This window comes from Haemorhous mexicanus, chromosome 2, assembly GCF_027477595.1.
Source record: "Haemorhous mexicanus isolate bHaeMex1 chromosome 2, bHaeMex1.pri, whole genome shotgun sequence".
Lineage (NCBI taxonomy): Eukaryota > Metazoa > Chordata > Aves > Passeriformes > Fringillidae > Haemorhous > Haemorhous mexicanus.
In genome coordinates this window covers 16,909,713-16,934,249 of record NC_082342.1, presented here as the reverse complement: position 1 = coordinate 16,934,249, position 24,537 = coordinate 16,909,713, and the positions used below count along the sequence as shown (strand labels likewise).

Sequence of the window (24,537 nt, the reverse complement as noted above, 5' to 3'; positions counted from 1 at the left end):
GACTGACTCACAGGACACATCTCTCCTCAATTTTTCTTCCATTATGTAAGTAAAAACTGTTCATAAGACAGAGAAGCAATGACCATGCTTCATCTGTCTTCACCCTTTTCTTAAATGAAGTGGTTTAAGGGTGTCCTGTGGGTCAGTCAGGCTGCAAAAACCCTCAAAGAAGGAAGCCTAGGTTATGTACGAGCTTTTATTATATGTCGGGCCTGAGACACCAACAGAGAGAAACATCAGGGTGCTTCAGTGCTAGGTCTCATGTCAGGCACAAATCACCCCTTTCCAAATACATTTTAAAAAAATTACTTAGAGTGAATTTAATCCATAAACCATAGAATGAAACTCGTACCAAACACACAGCACAAAATACAATAGGTAAAACTAAGGGAATTACTATGCAGCTATAAAAATATAAAGGACATGTGGTTACAGCAAACAAGATAAACTGAGACTAAATCAGATTAAATGGTTCAAGTAAACTTGCCTTCTTTATTATGAACTTTTCATTCTCTCAGCTTTTTGGCTATTTAGGTTGTTTTTCTGATCACATCAGGAAACAAGACAGTAGAGCCTTCTGTATATCGTAAGCATTACAATAACATACATATATTAGCGAAAGAACTTGTTTTTTTCTAACATACAGAGTTCTTCACTGCTCTTACTCTCTCTTACAGAGAGTAAGAGCCTTCCAAACAGTCTAAATATATATTAAATTATCTGGACTTAAGGAGTAAATGCTTTATAAACAAAAATCACATTTGTGACTGAAGATTTTTGCTATTACTTAAACTGTCATGAATGGAAGAATATTCTAACCCACACTTCTGCAACAAAACCAAAGTAAAACCCCAGTATCCTCCACCCCTCTAGAAGGCAACTTCAAACCTCTGTCTTTGTCATGTACCCATGAAATTGTCACCTCCAGTACATAAAAAGTACAGACACTTGTGGTAAGAAAAGTTTCCATGTTTAATTGCTTACCTATAACAAGTAAAGCAATGAAAAATGGTAATTTAAATCTCATGAAGCAGTGCTACATTTGCAGATGAAATTAGAAGCAACTGAAAACTTGAAAAAGGGAAACTTTTGCTTTTTATCCTCCCTTCTCATCAACAATTCAACTAACATTTTTACTAAATTTCTAGAAGGAAGAAATCAGCCTAAGAATATACACATGAGAAACAAGACATTCAAAATATTACAGTGCAACACTAATATATATAAAATGGAGTTTACTGACTTTATAAATAAATTACTCTGAAATCTTCTAATAAAAACAATAAGAATAGTTTCTTTCACTGGAATTTGAGAGCTGGATTTTGAATGAAGTAATTAAAAAATAAAAAATATCTAATGAAAGATTAAAAATCAAGATTATCAGTACAAGAATGAAAATATAAAAAAATAATACTATGTCTTCCTTTCAAAGGAAGAAAATGCAAAGAAATGGAAGACAGGGCTTTGAAAACCTTGTGAATTAATTTTTTATGTGTTGAGGAAGATACTGAACAGTTGCTGAGAAATTCCTTTCCAGTCCTGTTTCACATTAAATAACTTCAAAAATAACCAACACCTTAACCTAAGTCCCTATTAAAATCCATTTAGAAGTTTAAAGAAACTGATTTAAAAATATTTTATTGCTTCAGTCTTTGCATATCCCATACATACACAACTGGTAATATAATGAGATAGATGATAACAAGATAAGAAGAGAAATGAAAAACTGTTCATAGATCACCTGACTGACATCTAAAAGCACAGTGTCCCCAAACATGGGTAAATCCTCAGATTCTTCATTTCTCTTCCCTGTTTATTTCAGAGCCTAAAAAATAAAATCTTGACCCTCATTCTAAACCAACCGGCAATTTCCCTGAAGTTCATTACCAAAAAGTTAGTCCATCTGTTGTTAAAAAATTAATCTAATTAATCTAAAGGATGAGGTTCTACCAGAAGGCAATCAGACACCTTTTCTAATAGCAATTCTGTTTTTTTTCACTCAGCTGTCAAAGCACTCAATATTTTCTTCTCTCTCTGTGCTTGGTAGCTAACAGTGATATAAAGCTGCTGTTGAGGAGCAGTAGCAAGCACTACAACACCCAGAGAAGACACATGCAGCCACAACATTTTCACACACAATATGGCTTTATGAGTTAAACCTAATGGTCAGTCCACAAATTCAGTAGTTTCCTTCAAAGAAGTCTGAAGTCCTATTTCCATGAGCAATGTTAGGATAGAATTGTTATTCAGGATGAAAGCTTTTACCCATTATAAAAATCACAACTGGAAAAGATGAAGGTTCATTTTTCATTGTGGTAGTTTACTTTCCCAGACCTGAATTGGTATGGCCTCTTTTTAGCAGAGGATAAATTGCCATTACCATATTAAAGTAAGCAATAGTTACCTAACACTAATGTATGGGCAGATGCTGTGTGAGGCAGTTGTCAGAAGGAACCAGCAAATTGGACCTCTTAACTGCTGATTTGAAGAGCTAAGAATAGGTGCCATTTCAGTGTACACAATTCCTCCAGACATGTTTAAACATTTTTAAATTGTAAAGTTTATAGATGGATAGTACTGATGCCTTTTACATGCTAAATTCTTTTATATTTGTTTTTCAACCACTTCTCAGGTGCCCTTTAAAATGAACACAATAAGAAACACTGTTGCTGTAGCTGGCAGCTTTGGCTCTCTTAGGGCTCTGGCAATAAGAGCACAAACTTCCTTAGGAGAGCAGCAAACCTAACAAGGAGTGAAACTTTTTTTAGCATAAAGACATTTTGATAATTTCACTTTGTGAACCTGCCAATTTGCCTTATTAATCTTCTCAGTTTGCTCACAAAGACTCAACTTGGATTTGACACAAGCCAGTGAAGGCTGGGTTGGGCCTGAGTGGGACCAAAGATAAGACAGCACGGAACACTTCTCTGCTATTTAATTTGGGAGTTGACTTTTTCACAAACTGTTTTCAGTGCTTCTAGTTAAAACTGTAGACAGGCTCAATCAAGTAAGCAGCAGTAAATGCCAGGCCAGGAGGCAGAGAGCCACCAGCTGTCAGCCCAGCAAACCTGGGTCTGTGCCAAGCAGATATATAAAGGCAACCCTGGGCACGCTCAGCTTTTGGGTGCAGGGTGTCCCACCTTTTATACTGGCAGCAGGAAGGTTCACAAAGAAATGACAGAACTGCCAGACCCTGAAGAGGAGTCATTATGTGGCCTTGACCACCACTGCCAAAGCACACCAGGGGCCCTCGGGTCACTTGGCCTCCCTGTCCAGATTCGGGGTATGAAGGACACACCAGAGGGCAGCCTGCCCTCTCCGGACCATAAGGGAACGGCTGCAGCTAGCAGGCAATGGAAACACTTTCATTGGCAAATGAAACACTTTCACTGGCAAATGCTTTAAGCTTCAAGTAGGCGAGCCTGCAACTTGACCTTGCAGAAACTGCCTGAAACAGTGTTTTCGCTGAGGTCATAAAACACACATATCCTCACTAGTGATAAATCAAGGAGTAGACAGTGCATCAAAGCTCAAAAGAAATTCAGTAGTACAAGAAACCAAACCAAAAAAATGGCTATTTGCACTATTTAGCAGCCATCTGTAAACAAAGGTACCTAACTAGGGCGCTCGACTAAATTTCAGCAAATTCTTCATTACTTAATTCTACAGATATTGTGATTGTGCTTCTTTATTGGTGACTTTGGTACACTCCCTTCACGTTTCTAATTAGGATTTTGAAACAAGACACTGTGTTTCTCTGCCACACAGCTGGAGGAGACATCCCTTAAACTCTGGAATGCTGAGAGAAAGACGATTCCCAAAATCCTTCCCAGGTTTCACACACTGTTCTGAGCAACAAGACCCTGGCAACAGAATCAGTGTCACACGGATTAAATTAGGCATACAGTGCAGATAACTAGTAAAGCTAATAACCCAAATAGTCTCTTATTGAATCCTGCCAATTTAATTTAAGGTGCTCTCTAATAATCTCAGGTATGAATTATAATCTTGAAGGAATCAACCTTGCAGGAAGATATGGCCTGAAGAGTCAACTCCTCTTTACCACCCTTTCACAGCTACCCAGACTTTAAGGCCACTCTACTTATCCTGCATGCAAGTACAGTACCCAGAGTTCCTCCATATCATCCAGCCTCATTCCACAGCTCAAAAGAGCAACTGTACTTGGGCTATAGCAAAAGGCGACACAGGGATACACCCATTTGTGCTAAGTTTGCAGAGGGCACACATAAGATAAAAATGCATCTATTTGATTCTTAACAATTATTTCATTAGGGTGCAGGTTATGTGGCAAGTAATGAGCCACAGACATCTCCCAAGCATCCACAAAGTGCACAGCAATTCCTGAGAACATTTTCCTCATGACAGAATCAAGCTGAAAGGAATACCAGTCACTGTTGAAGAGGCTCACTTCCGGCCCAAGCTCCTGAACGTTGGCGGTTCTGATGACGATGGAAGTCTTGGGGCTGCGGTCCAGCAGCTGGAGAACGGCCCTGCGGATGTTCCTGAGGCGGCGGATGTACACTTCCACGGGGAAGGTGCTGAAGTGGGACCAGATGGTGATGGCTATGACTGTGTTCCTGCCGCCCACGATGCTGTTGAGCTCGTTGGCGATGTAGCGCAGCTCGCTGCTGAACACCGTGGAGAAGCGGATGGGCGGCCCGTGGCAGCGGAACTTCAGCAGGATATTGTGCTTCAGGTCCACCGACATGAAAGGGCCCACATTCTTAGGGCTGCCCAGGTTAAATTCCACCAGATCTGAAAGGCCAGGAGCAAGTGTTAGCAAAAGACAGCACAAGAAGCTGTCAACAAGATGCTTGGACCACAGGGCAGAGCAGGAGTAGATAAGGAAACCTGAACATATTTCAAAGAACTCTAAAACTAAACAGAAGGTGAGCATCATTTTTCAGAGTGGAGTTTATGGGTGTTGAAATCTGCAGGACAGCACATTTGGATTTCATAAGGCTGTCAATGCCTTTTCCAAGTTTCCCAAACTATTTCCTTCTCCCTTGTAAAAAATAAACTTTCAAATAGTCATTTTTACACTCTGAATCCAGCAATTTTAGGACTCCGTTTAATTTTAAAGATTACTTCAAGTTGTAGGAATTAAGGCAGCTCAAAGACTGTATTCCAACACAACTGAAGTGGTTCAGAGGAAAGGGATGAGGGAGGCAGGAATATTTGTCTACTGAAATTCTTCTATTTAAGTAACTTAAATAATGAAAAGGGCCCAAAACCTATAAATAGTAATGGAGGTAATTTGCTACTTCATCCAAAATCTCTCCTGTGACTGGGATGCTGCAAGGCCTTACAGAGGCACCCCAAGTGATTTCCTGCCATGCCTCCCGGCGTGGCCACCTTAACTCACAACAACAGCAGCAGTCCTGCTACAAGGACAACTTTGAAGATACCCGGTGGCCCCATTCACAAGGCCTACACGTTTTCAGTGCCTGCTCAAACATTTGACTGTCTGCCAGGGTTTCTGATGAGATTTTACCTTTCCTCTTCCTTTGTTTTGTCACTGTCACTCAGTAAAACTAGCTCTGTGCCTGAGATGTGAGAAATAAGGCTTTGTAAGGGTCCTTACGGACAAAGCTAAATGACAAAAAATTACCTGGAACAAATGCTGTCAAATATTCAAACCACTGCCTTATTGTAGAATCTCCAAACAAGTGGATTACTTTTCCTTGTAAGCACTCGGTTATATCATCTGATTTGTTAAAATTATGGATCCAGTGTGTTCTGGACCTCCACTGGTCGTCATAATAATAACCAGAAGGGGAAGCTGTGGGATCTTCAGCTCTACCCATACTGCTCGAATCTGGAAGAGAAAAATCCTTTAAAACTAACGTGCAACCAAAGCAGCCTCCATAATCTTCACAGACATGTAGTCAGCGACTGCTGACAAGAGCTGGGTGGCCGATTATAGTTCAACTCGGTTTAAATTAAACGTTATCTCTGCCGCTAATGTAAAAACGTACCTGCCACCTTTCTCGGTGCGCTAGAAGCGCTCAGTGGCGGGTGTTTGCCGGGCAGGAGGAGCGGAGGCAGGGAGGCCAGCGGAGCACCTTCCCCACCCCGCGGCGGGGCCCAGCGCGGCGGCCGCCCTGCCGCGGCGCGCTGCTGCCCTCCAGCGGCCGGCCTGCGCACGGCAGCGCTGCTCGGCGGGGACACCGACCCGCGGGGACAGCCTGGCAACGCCCAGAGAAACATCCAACAAACCCAAAACAAACTCACCAAAACCCCCAAACAGACCGAAACAAACCCCCAGAAAATTCCTACGGAATAACACATACTTCGGCACTCTAGAAGAGTTAAGCCTGAACCATAAGGCCTCCGAAGCCAGAAAATGCCAGTATTGAAGCTATGACCAAAAATGGTGTATGTGACATTTGAATATGATAATTATGAGAGTCTCTAATGCCATGGATTTCTTACATTCTCTCTGCTATCCACTCCCCTCCCCATTTACTGTCTGGGACAGGCAGCTCCCTGAGGGGCAACTACACATCAGGGAAGCTCTGCTCCATAGGATGCCCTTTTAACTTGCAGAAGTTGAGCAATACCTTGCAAGCAAAGGTATCAGGATTACAGGAGATTACAGGAAGAGAAACTGCAATCTCATGGTTATATCAGCCAAATATTACCATATTTCCCTTAGTAACCAGAGTGATATTGGTACATCAAAGTTCTGTAAGGCTGTTTCAGGTTCCTCCTTTGCCATTTGGTTATTCAAACACCTCAGCTGAACAAGCATGGAGATCTTCCCTGGCACAAACACCAGCTGCATGGAGCAGACAGTTCCAGCTGTTCAAACACTTCTACTCACCTTGGTGTGGGGACTGCTAAGAACAGTCTATGCCCTGTCAAAACTTACAGCTGTTTGATAAAGCACACCTTGCCATGGCCAAAAGCTTGTCAGGGACTGTTTGAATGATGTAAAAGTACAAGCACTGGAATTCCAGGGACCAAAAGCATCCTCAGAGATGTTTCATTATAACACAGATAGAGCCAACCATAACCATCTTTCCTAATAAACATTTTTAATTGCTCTTTTTCTATTCAATATCGTCTGCATATTGCATTAGTGGATGTTAACCTCCTTAGACCTCACAGGGACACTAAAAAAGCAAACTACTATACAATTACATTTGTATAACACAGATAATATAATCACAATTACCACAGAACAAAGCCATCAGAAAATTCTATCTCAGGATGATTCTTTAAATCTGACAGCAGGAACAAGGGGAAAAAAAACCCTAGCTAATAATGTGAACTCATCTAATATTTATTAACAGGAGAAAGAAAAAAAAAAAAGCCTTCACATGGTCATGCATTTAAAGACTAATTCAGAATGTGAATTCACAACTTGAGTTTGTTTGATTCTAAGTCTTGATGCAAAAGCAATTGAATTTTTTACCTTTAGATACTTTTAAAGTATCCTTTAGATGGATACATATATATATATATATATATATATATATATATATATATAAAACAGTAAAACAGTGTACTAGAACAACTTTTTGGTGCCCCACAGTAAATCAGCATTTCAAGTCTGTATATAGTATCATACCAGAATTCAGAATTGGCCCTTACTTTGAGATTTTATAAAAGAGAATAAAAGCTCCAATCTGAAGTTAAAAACCAAGGATAGAAATAAAAACTTGTATTTCAGAAAAATAAAGGTTTTTAAAAAACTTGATCTGCATTTACCACCACACAGAAAAACATGTACAAAAAGAACAACAGCAGAACAATGAGTTTGTGTGTATCACCAGTCCTAACCAATCCACACATTCACAAGCACTATACCAATGAGTTCAGTTTATTTATTCAAAGACTGCTGTACTTGGAAGGAATTTCCCTGAGGAAATGTGCTACGCCTATCAACTCTTTTTAACCCAGCATTAATTGTCAGGACATTATAGGCAGGCTTTGATCATTCTTAGCTCCCGGAAGAAGGGTGACAATCAAATTTTGAATTTGCAGCAGTTTCTGTCAGGAAACATACAGGATAAAAAAGCAACAGAAAAACATCAGCTAAAGGATCTGGACAAAGAAAAGAGGTGGAGGGCAAATGCTGAAAGCTAGTGGCAGAATTGTATTTTTTTAGTGAACAGTAAAACTAAAAGCAAGAAATGCTCTAAGTTGCCTTCTGTTCAGAGTTTATTGCTCAGGTCAGTAACTCTACCTTAAAAGTCTCTTATAACCTTATGAAAAAATCTGAAAAGTTTTCATTTAAGCAATAATTCTCTGTGTATCACATTTTATGCAGACCTTTTAGAAGCATAAGAAGCTTGCTTTTGGATATGAATGAGATAAAATCTCTGAGTTCATTTTAGTACAGACTGTCTTTGTTCTGTTCTTAGAAAGGGCACAGAACAATTCGGTTCTGGTCCAGAACTGCAGATTCTGACATCTTGTGGTAACACAAATTATAGTAATACTTAAATGCAAGTTATCAAAATCTGTTAGACAACATTCTTAACAAAGAAAGAAATTAAGAAATACCACACAGCTGTTTTCATTAGATTGAGTTTGGGAAGCAGATACTCTAAGACATTTTACACTGTGAGTAAATGCTAGGGGAAATTAAAGACATTTTTGGCAAGAGAACAAACTTCTCTCTTCTTTTGATTTCTTTTTTTTTGCTAATAATCTCATTTATGTATGCAATTTCAGAAAAAAAATTCACTATTTCTGAACTTGTATTAAAGTTAACACCCAAAAGCCTTCATCATCTCAATAGAAATCTGATCCTGATTTTTGCCATCCTAAAAATCTCCAAATTATTATTTGATGTCTGTTGTTCTTCTTATAAATTTAATTATGAATTACAAACAAGAATCTTATGCAGTACACCTTACCTGTAAATGCCTTGGGCTTTACAATGACTGAATCAGGTCCACTGGAGAGTATTGGCCTTTTGATATTCACATCACTTGAACAAAAAATGAACACAGCAATGTTTGTAAAAGTTACTGTGAAACTTGAAGGTAATATTAATTTCATTTTTTTTCTTACTCCACTTCAAATAAGCACACAGTGCTACAAATTTTTACTCTAAATTTACTTCTTACAGCTGAATTCATTCCACATTTACTTTGAGACCACCATCTTGGTTATGAACATGCACACATACTTTCCAATTACACTATTTGGAGATGCTACCCTAAAATCTTTCCCAATGTCGACCTCAAGTGGAGATAGTGCCAAAAGACTTTCCTACAACATCTTTGTTGGAGAGCAAGGCATTAGCCTACAACTACAACTCTGATAGTACACAGTAACTAACTTTATCTAAATTCAGCTGTGTAATTTCATACAGAAGCAGTTCTATCACATACACAGGCAATAAGAGATGGTCTGGGTTTTTCTTTAATGCTGAATGCAGAAGTAAAACATGACTGCGAAATTAATTTAGTTTGACACTTGAAATAACATGCACAGATCATTTCCATTTGCATGGGTATTAATCAGCAATTTGTTCTACCAGGTGCTTTCTTCATGAAAATTGCTTATAAGATTTGAAAGTCATATTGAGCAACAAGGAATACATTTAAGACAATTTTTGATGAGGACAAAAACAACTGGTAATTTCTGTAAAAATGAGCCTAAAACCTGGATCCTTTTTGGGTAGTTTAGATTTGGCCAAAAATACTTCTCGAAGCATGGTAATTAATATTGCAAGTGCAGGTATGGAAACAGAAAATAAGGAAACAGTCCCCCAAACCACCAGCAGATTTAGACAGCATGCTCTAGTGAAATTCAGGAGGGTTGAATTCAAAGCACAGAAAGAGAACTACATGCCAAGTTTCCTTAAGACTGCTATCTAAGATTTTTGCACAGCTGGAATGGAGGGGAACACACTATTCAACAACTAACACCAAACACCTGGTCCTGCAGATACACTCCACCTCTAAGGCAATGTGTCATATTTAAGCAATAGGCTTAAATATGCCTTTTGACTTGACTGAATATATATAAATTCAACAACATACAAACCTTTGGAAATAGAGGCTTTCCTCTTGTGTCAGAAGACCTTTCAGATATCCACCTTTGGCATGGTTGATTCGGCTGGCACAGGACAGTTTTCGAGGCTTGTAACAGAACCATGGCTCACCTGTGTAGAGATCTGTGAAGTTACAGACTGGGAGACCGGCAGGCAAGCAAACGTTGCACTCTGTAGTCTCTGAATACCTGCCAGACTTGAACGAGCTTTTGAAATAGACTCTGTCTGGCCTTTCCTCTCGCAAACGCAGGAGGACTTGGATTGCTTCACTCGGATGGACAAGTGACACAGAAACTTTGACCTCTCCTGGCCAAAGCAAGGTGAAGAAGACTTTGTAAAGGCCATTATGGCAATCTACAATCCTTCCTGCTGCTCCAGCTTTCAGCTCAGGAGAGTGAATTCGTGCTTGTAAATAGTCTCCACCGTAATGCTTGGGTTTTCCTTGGAAATCCTTCATACGAACGAGTACCTCTAACTGATCACCCACCTTGAAGAACCTGCTGGGTTTCACAATCACAAAGTCACTGTGTGTGGGATCAGTGCTCTGTGCAAAGGCGATTTTGCCATCAGGGGGCTTTGGCCACTGTATTGCTGCCAGCAATGATTCCTGCTCCGCTTGTTCCCGTTTGGACAAGGTCTGCTGCGTGTACCCGCAGTAAGGCTTCCTGGTGGTTTTGGCTGTCTGTGACAGAGAATGCTGGACATTGTTTTCTGTTATCCAATTCGATCCTGAAACTGTGTCATCATCCAGGTGCTGGGGAGAAAAAGATTACCTGAAGCTGTGCTGTGAAATGAAACACTGGGAATAATAGATGCTTTGTTAGGAAATGATCCCAAGAACTGGGCTTTGCTTTACAGAGCTTTCAAGCTGACCAAATGAAGCAACTTCACTAGAAGACCCAAATCTATTACTTAAACCATGAGATTTCTAAGGAAACAGGTGGGCAACCTGTAGTTATCCTGCTTTGGCAAACAAGCATTTAAAGAGATCACATCCAATGTATGGCCGTGTTTCAGCTACCAGTACACTCTCCAAATATCAGCAATGTGGAAAAAAAATGACAAAAGGTGTCACAGACACATTTTATGAAAAATTCTTTTGCTAGGATTTTTCCTCCTGAGAAGCTGAGAGGCCTCAGGAACAAAATGTAAACAATGATTATCTGCTGCTGTGGAATGCAACAGGTGCATCTTTGCTTGGTCCATGTTGGTTGTTTCTAATTAATGGCCAATCACAGTCAGCTGGCTTGGACTGTCTGCGAGTCACGAGCTTTAATTATTCATTCCTTTCTAATCCTTGCTAGCAATCTGATGAAATGCTTTCTTCTATTTTTTTTTGGTATAGTTTTAATATATAATTTTCTTTTAATGTAACATATATCATAAAATAATAAATCAGCCTTCTGAAACATGGAGTCAAGTTCATCTCTTTTCCCTTGTCCTGAAACCCCTGCGAACACCCCCACAAAGAGGTTGGATGATTAAATTATAACTCATGTTTCCTTTCCTTCTACAGTAACATTTCAGTCTTGGAGCACCATGAATTCTAATAGCTGCCCCATGTAATGTAGGGAAATAGGTTTTCTTTGAGATGTTACACTGCAGGTTAAGCTGATGCACCCCCAGGACATGCCTTCCAGAGAGGTTTGCTGCATGTAGCAGCTGCAGTCATTTATCTGGTCACACTCACATCTCTTCTTGGCTAATTATCTGAAATGCATGTTTCCCTGTAGTGTACACATTAAAAGAAATAAAAGAACAAAATCCCAGATCCTCCTGGGTCAATGAATTCATAAGCCAGTTGGCCAGTAAAATAGTGCAGGACAAGCTAGGATTAAACAGGTTAAAAACCTGCTTGTTTATTTAGAAGATTTTGCAATCTATATACAGCTGCTTCTAGCACCAAATGAAACAGCAAGCAAAACATCCCCTAATCACACAAGAGTGTAAAAATTAAAATACTTACATACAAAACTAGACTAAGAGAGGGGGCTTCTGCTGCAATGTGATAAATCAGTATTTTGTGCAAAAATAACAGTGTCCAAAACTCTATTTGCATGCAAATGACTGCAGATACCATCTTCTTTATGACATCACATAATTTTGCAGGTTTGCATTAGGAAATTTTTAAAATAGCAAAGTCTAAGACTCCAGAGGTACCCATGAGACTTCTAATAAGCAAATTAAGAAAAACCCCTTCAAATACACACAAAATAAGCAGTTAATGAGCAATTAATTAGCAGGTACATATAGTAGAACTTATCTATAGTTCTGTTTCATAAAGTAGGGAAACAGTTTTTCAAGATTAAAATTATACAGTGTACCATTCACATAGCATCAGATGATGTGCTCGTTTAGATTTGAAAGATTGCTAAAAAATCCAAACTACATTATTTGAAATCTCTAAAAATACTATTGTACTTACCAGTACCCCAGTGTTTTTCATTTACTTCCTCCTTAACTAACTACTCACTACTAACTACTTTTAAATGTCATGTACTAAAATCACAACACTCATATTAAAGCTTTATTCATTGTTATAAACCCTTATTAGGCCATGGAAATATCAGCAGTGTCTTAAAATCATTCGACCCACACTGAGATTAAACATACTTACTTAGAAGAAAGGTAAACCTAACTAGCAATAAAAACATACAGGCTTTTGAAGTCTGTGACATGAATTGGTTTTGATCAGCTTTAGAGTAAGAGGATGAGCACATGAGGAAGTAGGATGGATACACAAAATCTTCTTTGTTTGATATCCAAGTTAACGATAAAACATGAAACTGTAAATTGCTACACTGTAGCTCTAAAACATAAATTGACATACACCCATCTATACACCAGATGTTAACATCACAATAGAAGCTTTTGCTTCTGTTTTATACTCCCACCCAGGATTTAATAAATTTTCCCTGAAGACCATAATTCATAATTATTTTTGTTTTCCATCATAGCAAGCCAAGCTGCAGCAAGTCAAGCTGCAGACGTATGCTGCACATTACCTTTTATTACTCCAGTAAATTTCAGCCAAAGCTGAGAGTGAATCCCAGGCACAGTTCTACTTTAAATCTTGCCTACATGCATTCTTGAATTAAGCCAAGTTTCTATTTTTGGATACCTTCACAACTTCTTCCCTTCATTAGCTCATGCATATATATATATATATATATATATATATATAACACAGAAAGTACTGCATGGAAATATTTTTTAAAGTTAGCTATAGATTTTGATGCATCCAATAAGCCAGCAACAATATCTCAGCAAAAAATATTTATGTATTTTCCTAAAGAGGAGTGGAAAGGGAGAATATGTGTTACAATTAATTGCTGTTTTCAGTGTAAATTCCCAAGAGAAAGTTTCTGGTTTTCAGTTGGTTCTTCAGTGGTTGGTACTTTGGGTTGGTGGGTGTGGGAAAAACAAATCCTTTCAAATTAAGAAGAGATGGTCATCTTAGACAGCTTAAAAACTGATGTATCCCTAATTTAAATCTTCTATAAATTTCCTCAGGGTTTTCAACCCAGTCTTTCTGTCAGAGATGTAGAGATGCCATTTCTGGCCTAGCTGGGCTTTCTGAAGTCTTTCCAGAGGCATACCTATATCTTTCAATGGGAAAGGGTGCAGAGAACACCAAGCCAACAAACTCATTCAGAAAACAGAATATGGTTTGATGGCTCCAAATCAGTCCACCTACACAGATTTTTAGCAGAGCTTAAGGCCAAAGCTCTTCACTTGCATGCAGCTGAGAACAAGGACATGCACTGTCACTTCAACTTCTCCAGGTTATGTCCCACTAAGAAGAATAGATCATACCACAAATATTTCCTCAGTCTATCTTCAAAGGGCCTGAGGGGGAAGCTCCATGAAGGTAAAAGCATGGCTTCTTCAACACCCTGAGGAGCATTCTTTCTCCAGCATCCTTGTTCATCTTTACAGCCCTCTTCCAAGCCCAACCAGGACCCTGTATTGTTGCAGAATTATAAGCTTATGTGTGAAAATAAGCTAGACCATGTATACTATTCACAGGAGAAAATATTGCACAGATTCTCTTTGCCAGTAAAGGCAGAAAAAGCTTCAGAGTCAATTAACACACCAAAGATTCCTGACTGGAATATAAAAGCTTTCCAAACCATCTTCCTTTCTTAAGTGTTTCCCAGGCTCAGCTCCAAAAAAGTACTTAAGTCCTCCTGCCCCTATGGATACACAAGGCCTGCTCTGAGGTAAATAATTAGCTGAGTTTGTCCCCACTTCATTTCCTACGCCCTCTTAAGAATTTCCAAGTCTCTCTGGCTCCTCTCTGTTGTCATACTGAGACTGTGCAGAATGGAGGGCTTTCTATTGTAGCTAGCTAAACTAAACAAAATTCCTTTATGAAAAGCAGATAGAGAGGACTTCTCAAGAGTGCTCTTCCTTTATGACACAGATTCTTTTAGTGTTGATTACAGGCTCCATGTTGGATAACACCTGCTTTTCTTATCTCCATGTATACTCCATTCAAGGTGTCATGTATTTTTAAGTGCAATTCTCAAGGGGCATTGTTTGTTTGTTGGGTTTGAGGGTTGTTTGTGTGGGAGGAGTTTGTTTTGTTTTTTTGTCTTTTGGAGGTTTTTTCCTTTTTTTTTTTTAATTTACTGCATTTTGAAGCTAACCAGAACCCAAATGTGACCACAAAGTAATTTAATAGCTATCTGCCAAGTAACACAGGCAGGACAGAAGAGATTACACGTCAGTTAAGCACAAAAAAATCCACTAGCAGTTCCTGCATTAGAGATGTCATAAAAAGGAAAAAAAGGAAGATGTATTTTTATGAGAACTAATGGAAATTTCAGCTCATCTCCTCAGCTTTTGGTGGGAAGATCTGCAATGAACACCTGTCCTCAGTTAAACACCACAGTGTAGGTGGCTGATGAAAACGTTGAGTATTTCCATTGCTGCTGAAAAAGGGGAACTCCACCTCAAAGCCCAGTATCTTCCACCAGCTGTTAACTCCTGCCTTGGCTTAACAGCTGCTGCAAACCTGTGTAATCACTGTCACTAGAGCAGGAAACAACACAGGAGATTCTCAGGCAACAGGCACAGTGGGGAAATAAAAGTTCCAGGAGACAGCATCTGAATCTGAACAAATATTAATTCCTGAAAGGAATTAATATTTGTTCAGAATTAATATTATACTCAGTAATTTTACATTCCAGGTACTTTGTTGTCTATGACAGATATGAAATCAGTTCTCTGTAATTACCATCTCACAGCACTGAGGGGCTGCTAAACTACTCTAAGTGTCAAAGCCAGTCCTCAAAAGCCATCACCTGGCAGTCAAATGTTCCAGAAATAATTGGAAAAAGATAAAGTTATCTTCTGTGGGCACCTGCAGTTTAGCAGCAAGAATTTAAAACTTTGTTACACGGTTCCTTTGCTCAGTTTCAGCTATCTGATTTCATACTCTGTTCTGGCAAGAAACTTCCCTTCTCCCCATAGACTCTATCTTTAGGTGCTTTTAAATATAATAGCACTCACAACCAATCCCAAAGTGGTTCTGTCACCCTAAAGGCCACTGGTACAAATACACAAACCTTCCTGCATCCTGAGAGCATGATGTTAGGACAAAATCCTGATACTTCACAAAAAATTACTGCACATTTTATCTGTCTGGCTATATTCACAGAAAAAAATTCTAATAAAATAAAACCACATTTCTTCTGGTACTGTATGATCAACTATGTGACCTCAAGGGAATAGTATTCCACAATAAAAAAGAAAAGTAAATAATAAGCTGGCTACCAAACTTTTTGTGGATAGCTTGTTGGGTTTTTTAAACACAAGAGAAGAAAAGTGAAATTCTGACATGGGTATGACTACTGGGAGGGTGTCATTAGTAGTTTAAGAAAATAAGAGAAAACATTCCAACATGAAAAGGTATTAAATCCTAAAGCAAAAAAGAAGGGACACCAGCCGACAATTGCCTTAGATCTTGAGCTTCAGCCAGCTAGGTTGGATGATCCAGGGATGAGAAGTATGTCTGATGCACTTACAAACACATTCTCAACAGTAACCAACAATAAGATCTCCTTCCAGAGTCTGAACAGATTTGGTTACAGATATTCTGTGAAAGTGTTGTAAGATTTTTTCTGGCTTTGATCTCTGACTGAAAAGAATCAGCATAAATGCCTATATTAGACTGCCTGGAAAACTGAGCCAAGACAAATACAGGAGCAGGTCCATTCAGAAAAGTCATGACAACAAAAGGGGTTAGAGTTGCATGTTGTAAAGATTTATCAGGAACACAATACTTTAGTGAGGTTAGAATAGCAGATATGTAAAGGACAACAAAGCCACAAAGAAACTTATCATGGACAATGGTCAGAAAAAGCACTGAGTGAACACTCAACCTGCATTTTCCATTTCACTCTCAAAGCACTGCCAGAGCACTTTTCTGCAAGAAATGTAATTTTAAAATGGAAAGAAAACAGTTTAGGATTCTAAATATCAACATTCCTCAGGCAACACCCTAGGTCAAAACCCAAAACAAAGTAAAACCACAGAAAGAGAAAACAAAAACTAGCTCCTACAAACAAAACTGATTATGCTAACTTGAACAAAAAGTCCATCAAACACAATATTTTGATTGCCAATAGTTTCCAACATCAGGTATATGGGAAAAGAAAACAGACTGAACATGCTGTGCCATTTCCTCCTGTAGACTTAACACACTTTCTAGCACTTTATGGTTTAGATTTCTTAAACACTAGGGTAAAGATCTTAATATCTAGTATCCCCAACGGACTTTTCTTCTGGGCATTCATCTAGAGATTTTTTGAATATAAGCATTTAGTAACTACAAGGACTTGCTGCAAAGGCTTCTGCAGCTTTGCTGCAATCCACAAAAAATAAACCTGCTTCCTTTAAAATCAGCCTCTGCAGTTTTATTTAATGTGTCCACTAGTACTGGAATATGTAACAAACACACATTCTTCAGTTATTGATCCTAAATCACTTGGAGTTTTAGACTTCTCAAGCATCTTCCTTACCCTTACGTGATCCTCTTCCAATTCAACTGTATTTTGTGTGGGGTGAGGGGGCTTTACAGACCTCTTTTGGATCATTTCATTTGGGCATCACAAGCCAGGAGAAGGAAGATTCTGCACGCAGCATATACACAACTTAAAAGCATAAAACACTTACTGACTGGCTGGCATGCACAAAGGACAGCTATAATTTAACAAGGAGTTAGGCTAAGCATTACAATGCTCATCCACCAAATGCAGCACTGGAATGCCTGGCCAGGCAGGCAGCCAGTGGGCAGGGTCAGCCTCCAGAGCTCCTGCAGGCAGATCCTCATCCTCCTTGACTTTAATCTAGGGTTACTGACTAAGCAGTTTAAAAGTACCTCTGCACTGAAGTGAGAAGTAAAATGAAGAAATATACAAGACAGACACAGCAGAGGGAAAAAGGGAAAGGTAAATAAAAATTGCATCAGACAGGCCAGAGATGAACAAGCTTCTAACAGCTCTGCAGAAAAAGACCTAGAGATTCCAGGAGACAGCAAACTCACCATGTGTCAGCAGCACAGCATTGTGGCAAAGAATTAACAAAATCCTAACCAGATGATTGAGCAAAATTAGAGTTCTCCTCAACTTGACCATGGTGAGGTCACACCTAGAACACTGTCTGGTTTTTGGACAACGCATGCCAGAGTAAAGCTGGCAAGACTAGCTAAGAACCCTTGAGATGTTTACGGAACTGGAATGACACTAAGGGAACCAAAGCATCTTTTTTTAATTCTAGAGAAGACCAAAAGGGAACCTAACTGCAGTTTTTCACTAACCACAGGGGCATCACAGAGGAACTGGAGTTAAAGTACACTCTAATAGGTTAAAAGGCTGTTGCACATAAGGCAAATATTCTTCCCTCTAAGAGGGATGCAGCATTGCAACAGGCTGCCTAGGTAGGTTGTAAAATATGAGTGTCCTTGGATACAGTCAGAAGTCAAAATACCCCGTTGCAATCCAAGCTAACTCTGATGCCAGCCTTTTTAGGAGGATGTTGGATTAAATACCTCCAGACATGCCCTCAACTATGAATTTTCTGTGATTCCAATTTATAGCTAAATGCTGTCAGTCAGGCAATTCTAACCTCACGCTCAAAAGCCAATGTTACTTAAGCCATCTTGGAGAAGAAACAGGTTCCACTTACCTCTAACTGAAAAAAGTTATGGACCAGCACCACAACAGCCAGCACTGCCATGAGCAGGCAGAAGAGCTGCAGTCTGAACGAGTCACGCCACATGGTCCATCCGTGCCTTTCCCTCCCATGTTAGGCATTGCCATGGCTGCCATTCGCCGCAAACATGAACGTCATTTCGTCTCAGCAGGGCACGAGGGAATTCAGCTGGCTTCCACTTCATTCCTGGAAGCGCATTTACAAAAACTCTATTAAGCCTCAGAATGTTACTAGAACTAAAGTCAAGTTTTGCACTGAAAGCTTACAAATGGTGGAGCAATAACTAGTACAATAGAACAGTCAACACAGATTATTTTTGTGGAACTAATCTGAACAGCATTATCTATCATGTTACATAATTCTCTTGGATCTGCCAAAGCAAACCCTTATCATAAAGCTGGTCTCACCTGTAGTGGATACCAAAAAAAAAAAAAAAAAAAAAGGCAAAAGAAGAGAGCAAGATTTAATTCTGGCAATCAAAAAGACCAAAACAAATAACCATCACCCTATTTATCTGTCAGGCCACAACACCACCGTCCAGACTGAAACAGAAATTCATGGGTTAGACATCTCCCATTAACTTTTAAAGCAGGAATTTGTGGGTTTAGACATCTCTCATTTACCTGTTTACACATTCCATTAAGTTGTTGTTAAACACTGGTGTCTGAAACAAATTTGGATAAGCAAGGTAAAACTTACTTCTTCCAGTTTTCTGCTTGGCAAGAGGGGAAAAATAAATCAACTGTAGCATTAAAGAGGAGATATTGAAGAGAGTTGAAAGCACTAAAATTTAACTTCATGCATCATCTATAACATTACATTACATCTTCCCTGTTCTGCTTTTTTATCATTCCTTTTATCTCAGGTACTCATATGCAGCTCTAAAAAAATAAAAATTAACTTCTAGAAAGAATACAACGTGTTGGGATTTGGTGTTTCTGGTTCTTTAAATCTAATAGTAGTATTGTCTTTCATAAACTTAACTTTCATACAGTAACGTTCCTTTAAGGTTGCTTGATGACTGATCTGCTATAAAATCACAGACTTTACAGCCACTCATAAAGTTCTCAATGCTTGCTCAGAATGACTCTTAAACCTTCCTTTCTTTCTGAGAAGGACAATTTTTGCAAACAAAAAGGGTACTGTTCTTGCAGAAGCTCTAAACTTGGAAACAGAAAACAGATGGCAAGGAGAGGCACTCAAAAGACACCAATCTCTCCAAACCCAACATCCTCAAAGCAGCATTACTCATACAACCATGCACCAAGTGCAACAACATAATCAAATGATTACATAAACTTTGTATAACTTTCTATAAATAGTATAACTGAGAATTTATACAATTAATATAACACATAGTACCTATAGTTTTAAGACTATATGAAAAATTATGTGTAAACTTAAATAAAACACAAGGACACATAAATTATATCATAATTATACATAAAATTATTTATCAAATTAATACAGGCTAAAAAACTGAAATACATTACTGGCATAACCAGGACAGCCTCAAAATAGACCACACATCAAATTGCTTTACAGGGATTATAGGGATTATAACTTCAAATGCTTTGCTGAGAATTAGAGAGATTATATTTCTGACCAATGAACTAGCATTGAAAGAGCAAGACATCCATTAAAGTGAAAGTATCAAAATGCCACAAAAATGCAGCTTTGTTGGAACAATTCTGCACTAATATGAAATTTGCATAAAACAGCAGCTTGGGTCATAAATTGATACTAAATATACCTAGAGTACATGAAAATGCTAATTTAAGGACATATATGTCCATTTGAGGAAGAAAAAAAAATTCATTAGACAAAACTAGAATTTTCAATTCTGTTGCTGAGAATTCTTTCCACATCACTGAAAAGCACAAGACATTGAAAATGTAATGTAATTTCATATGCCTAAAATTTTAGATGTAATTTCAGATGCCTAAAAATTCCACAAATGCTGTTCCATATATTTTTTACACAAAATTTTCTGTATTCTGTAGATGTCACACGCCCTAAAACACTTAAATGTACAGGTTTAAAGCTTTCTTTATGCTAAAGGCTTATTATGCTGCCAGTTTCATCACAATTGGTGAACAATTAATCCCATTAATTTTTTTGTATAAGGGAAGCCCATAAATACACCAAGAAGCCTTAGGACTTACCCCTCTCCTGAAATGTTCTCCAAAGCCATCCACACAAAAGGCCCGTAACCTTGGAAACAATACATTTAAAAAATAAATATACCTATAGAAACCCACACGAATATTTCTTAATAAAACTTATACATTAGTGGTTTGCTTACAGTGGCACAAAATAAAACGGCAATAACAACTTTCTACCTGTAAAATCACTTTAGTTTCTACAATTACCCAAGGATTTTGTTGAAGTATTTTATTTTTTTAAACTTCAATACCGTGCACTTGAATTTTCTGCTATTTATTGCTAAGTATTACTTCTCTCAGCTTTCTTCCATGCTACCACAAGCCCCATTATACCCAATGTTAAAAACAAAAACCGGTTTAATGACATTTTAATGAATACGTCATTAAATTACGCCGCATGCTCCATTACAGGATTGTTTCTTTGGGTTTTTTTACAAGTTGTCAATTACTGTCAGCTCTCTAAGCCAGCAGCGTTACAAAGGCAGGTATTAATGCAACCTCTCCAAATTCTGTCATGCAAATAAATCCCCAAGGCACAGAGGAGCCACTACCTCTGGCGATGCCCAAACCATGTCACTGGGGCACAGGGGCTTGATACTCGCGTGGCTGCCAGCACGGAAAAACAGATTTGCTGCTGTTTTTCGCAGATTCCGCCGTGGTCCCCAGGGCGCGGGGAGCTGGCGGCCCGCAGCCCGCTGATCTTGTGGGGGCAGCGCCGCAGCCCCCGCGGCGCTCCCGGCCGCGGAGCACGGGACCGGACACGCACCCCCGAGCCAGGGACGGGGGCAGCGAGCAGGAAGCACCGCTGCCGGCAGTGCGAGCCGCACAGCTCCGCTTTATTGCTTCAAAGGTACTTTTTAGGATGCCGCGGGATGGGCATCCCCTGGGAGCGGCACAATGCAGCCCCCGGACCGGCAGGAAGCACCTTCAGCCGCCGCCTCGCTCACCCCGAGCGGCGCGGGCAGCGCGGCCCTGCGGGCGGGCGGACCCGGCCGCGGCCACGGGGGATCCGAGCAGGGCATCCGCCAACCCCGGGACCCCGCACCCGCCTCGGGCCTCCCTCAGCGGCCCCGAGCCCGGCGCTCTGCGGCTGCCCCGCCGGGCTTTCCTTCCCCTCCCCGCTCCCCAGACGAGCCGCGCCAGGCCGCGCCGCCCGCGCCCCCTCACCGCAGCCCCCGGCGCTCCCCCGGGCCAGGCGGCGGCCTCGCCCCCGGCCCGGAGGCGCTCGCTGTAAAAGACCGGCTCCCGCCGCCCCTCCCTCCTGCCCGCCCCTCACACAGCGGCAGCGGCTGCCGCGCCTCCTCCCGCCCCGCCCCGATAGCGGCGCTGGCCCCGCCGCAGCTGCCGCAGCCTCTGTGCCGGGAAGGGGCAATGGAAAGGGACACAGACACAAAACCCAACCAAAACAACGCCACCGTCCCTGTAATTTTTGAGCCACGGCAGGTGAAGCCTAAGAAAGCAGGATGTGGGGAGGGTGGCGCGGAGCCAAGCGCTGTGGCCTGGGTGGCATCACCACGGTCCCCAGCCAAGGAAGAAGGCTCTGACACGAACCATCGCAGCTCAAACGTTGCCGAGCCTGAAGGCAAGGGAGCAGGAAGCAGCAGAGGCGACGTCTTGGACAGAGAGAAGGTTGTGAAAGGAGAGTCTAGACCCAGAGCAGCTGCAGGGGCTGAGCGGGGGATCCAGGCACGGCCCAGCACAGCAGAACTGGGCAAATGCAGCTGCATTGAGGGCAGGACTTCAAGATGCTTGATGAGGACATGACACAGTCAGTGCTGATCTTTGCACCCTGCACCAGAGCCGGGTGGCACTTTCAATCTGCAGGACATCTGCAATTAGTTCTGTAAGCACTTGTAAACACTGCATAAGTTTGGGAATGCCAAAACACTCACCTGCCAGAAGTTCTTTGTATGAGTACAGCTTAAGGGCTTAAGCTTATTTTTACTAAGGAATATGTTGGTTGCTTAAAACCCAAAACAAGCCAGAACAGCTGAAATATTCTTGTGAATACAGTATTTTAGCCATTAGAAATTGCCTACTTCTGTCGTCTGCCCCAGCCACGGCTATTGTGAAGAAGTGATTTTACCTCTATTCTTCTCCTTTCTGCATCTTACAACAGTGGTTACCTGGTAGAGATAGAAAGCAAAATCTCAACAGGCACCAGCTTTTATTTCTATTATACACTGTAGGTCAAGAATTGAAAGCCATCTGGCTGTAGAAGCAGAACACATTGAAAAGACAGTATTTTGAAAGATAATTGGTACTCATTTTTTCCCCTCTCAATATACGAAGTCTATCAGTTCTATAGCAGTCTTATTTCTCTTCAGTCTTCCTTCATGAGCTATGCATCAAATTCCCTTACAAACTCTGCAGCTCAAAGTGTAACCTAAGGCAAAATTTGTGTGCCAAATGCCAAGCATTATCCCATCTCTCAATATATCTGGAGTGATGTTGGGGGTGAAGATATGGAAGATGACAACAGTGAGAAAACCTGTCGCTTCTAAGGAAATAGGTACTGCTATGCCACATTTTACATTTCACCTCCCCTCAGAGATGGGAAGTGATCCCCACATTACTTCCCTCCATAAATTCTTCAGCTATCATTATAGTTAGTCTTGCTTAAGGCCTAATAATAAATTAAATATGCCTTTCTAATCGCTAACATGGTAAGTCCTTTTGCACAGAGACCAGAAACCAATTACTCTTTGTTTGCCCCCATGCTCTAGAAAAAGCCCCATGTAAAAGGCTGTTTGGGTTATTTGAAGGTCAATGGCATTAGTGAGGTCTGTTCCACCTCACCACCATGCAACATCTAAATTTGTGCCAAAAGAAGTACAGCTTAAGCAGCTGTTGCTTACCTTACATCCATCCTTGTTTATCACACCAGAAGCACTTGCCAGTTATTTTGAGTACAGAAAGCTGGATAATGAAAAATAATCAGTCTTTCCTTATTTTTTTCCATAATTATACAATAAGATGAAGTTATGCTGGGCCCTTGGCCCCATTGTCCTTCTCTCTCTTACCTACAAAAAATAACCAATAAAACACAGTATTTCTGATAATCTATATTGGACTAATGAACCCATTCTTGATTATAGGCAAGTGTTGAGGAATGTTTCGGTTTGCTCCCTGAGGCAAATTAAAACATGCTTTTGTGCTGAAGTTCGGTGAGATTTAACAAACAATGCACTGGACAGTCTGCAAAGAGCACAACCCATACTGTTCCCATTCTATAGACATCTTTGATCTGTCTCCTTTTGCTACATTACCCTTGTATCACTTCTCCAATCTTTTTTCCCTTCCACAGTCATCCAGGTCTTGTACTTCTGCAGTCCTTAGAACAGCGAGTTTCACTCTCACCTTGCACATAAGTTCAGCATGGCCCCTGGTTTCAGGCATAACAATAAGGTCTTTTCAACTGTTGGAAAAACTCTTTTGCTGACCTGGTGCCACCCAGATGGTTTTCACCATCTAATGCTTTAAAGGGATAATGCTTTTGTTGGAAGAATCATCTTACAACTTCCTCAAGTCCTTTTCCAAAAGGTTACAGAGAAGCTTTCCTATAGGCATCAGCCTTTCCATGAACCTGCCTCAAGCAGCTGTGCTACATTCCCACTCCAGGGACAGGGAGCAAGGAACACAGGTTTCATTTTTTCTAGGTGGCTCTGCTTACCTTTGGGACTAAGAGAAACTCTTCCTGGTCTTCCTCTCTCCTTCTCCAGACAATGGACATGGCCACAGCCGTCTCAGCCATAGGCTGCCCAGAATAGATCCTGCCAGTTTAACACTGACACTGCTACACCAAAGGAAGGAAAGCATCAGGCAGCTAGGAATTTGAGAAAGCAGGTGAGAGATAAAGGCTTATCTGTCCTACTAGTAAAATAATACCTATTTCATGTGCTTAACAATTTCCATATCTATGAGCAAAGCCAAAGAATCAGAGACCAACAGGAAAGCCAATCTGCTGTAAAGCTACTGAGCCTGGGAATGAGCAAGCTGCAATGAGGAGAGGACAAGTGCATTTCTGTCCTGGAGAGCTCAACAGTACAAGACAGCTGGAGAGCCAGTCTTGAAAACATGGGTTCCAATAGCACATGCATTTGCCCAAATCTTCAG

General features: G+C 40.4%; 1 protein-coding gene across 2 annotated transcripts; it reads right to left on the bottom strand.

Moving 5' to 3' along the window:
- Positions 1-464: 464 nt before the first annotated feature.
- On the bottom strand, positions 465-21,681 carry NXPE3 (neurexophilin and PC-esterase domain family member 3). 2 transcript variants are annotated; one of them, XM_059836828.1, is made up of 7 exons: positions 21,589-21,681; positions 20,422-20,470; positions 18,230-18,442; positions 10,030-10,790; positions 8,892-8,965; positions 5,633-5,839; positions 465-4,776 (listed from the first exon to the last, which is right to left on the bottom strand). In XM_059836828.1, exons 3-7 carry the CDS (start codon positions 18,320-18,322, stop codon positions 4,226-4,228), a joined length of 1,686 nt encoding a protein of 561 aa, XP_059692811.1. In that variant the 5' UTR covers positions 18,323-18,442; positions 20,422-20,470; positions 21,589-21,681; the 3' UTR covers positions 465-4,225. The 2 variants fall into 2 exon arrangements, with proteins under 2 accessions (XP_059692811.1, XP_059692821.1); XM_059836838.1 differs by lacking the exon at positions 21,589-21,681 and adding an exon at positions 20,973-21,091.
- Positions 21,682-24,537: the final 2,856 nt, after the last annotated feature.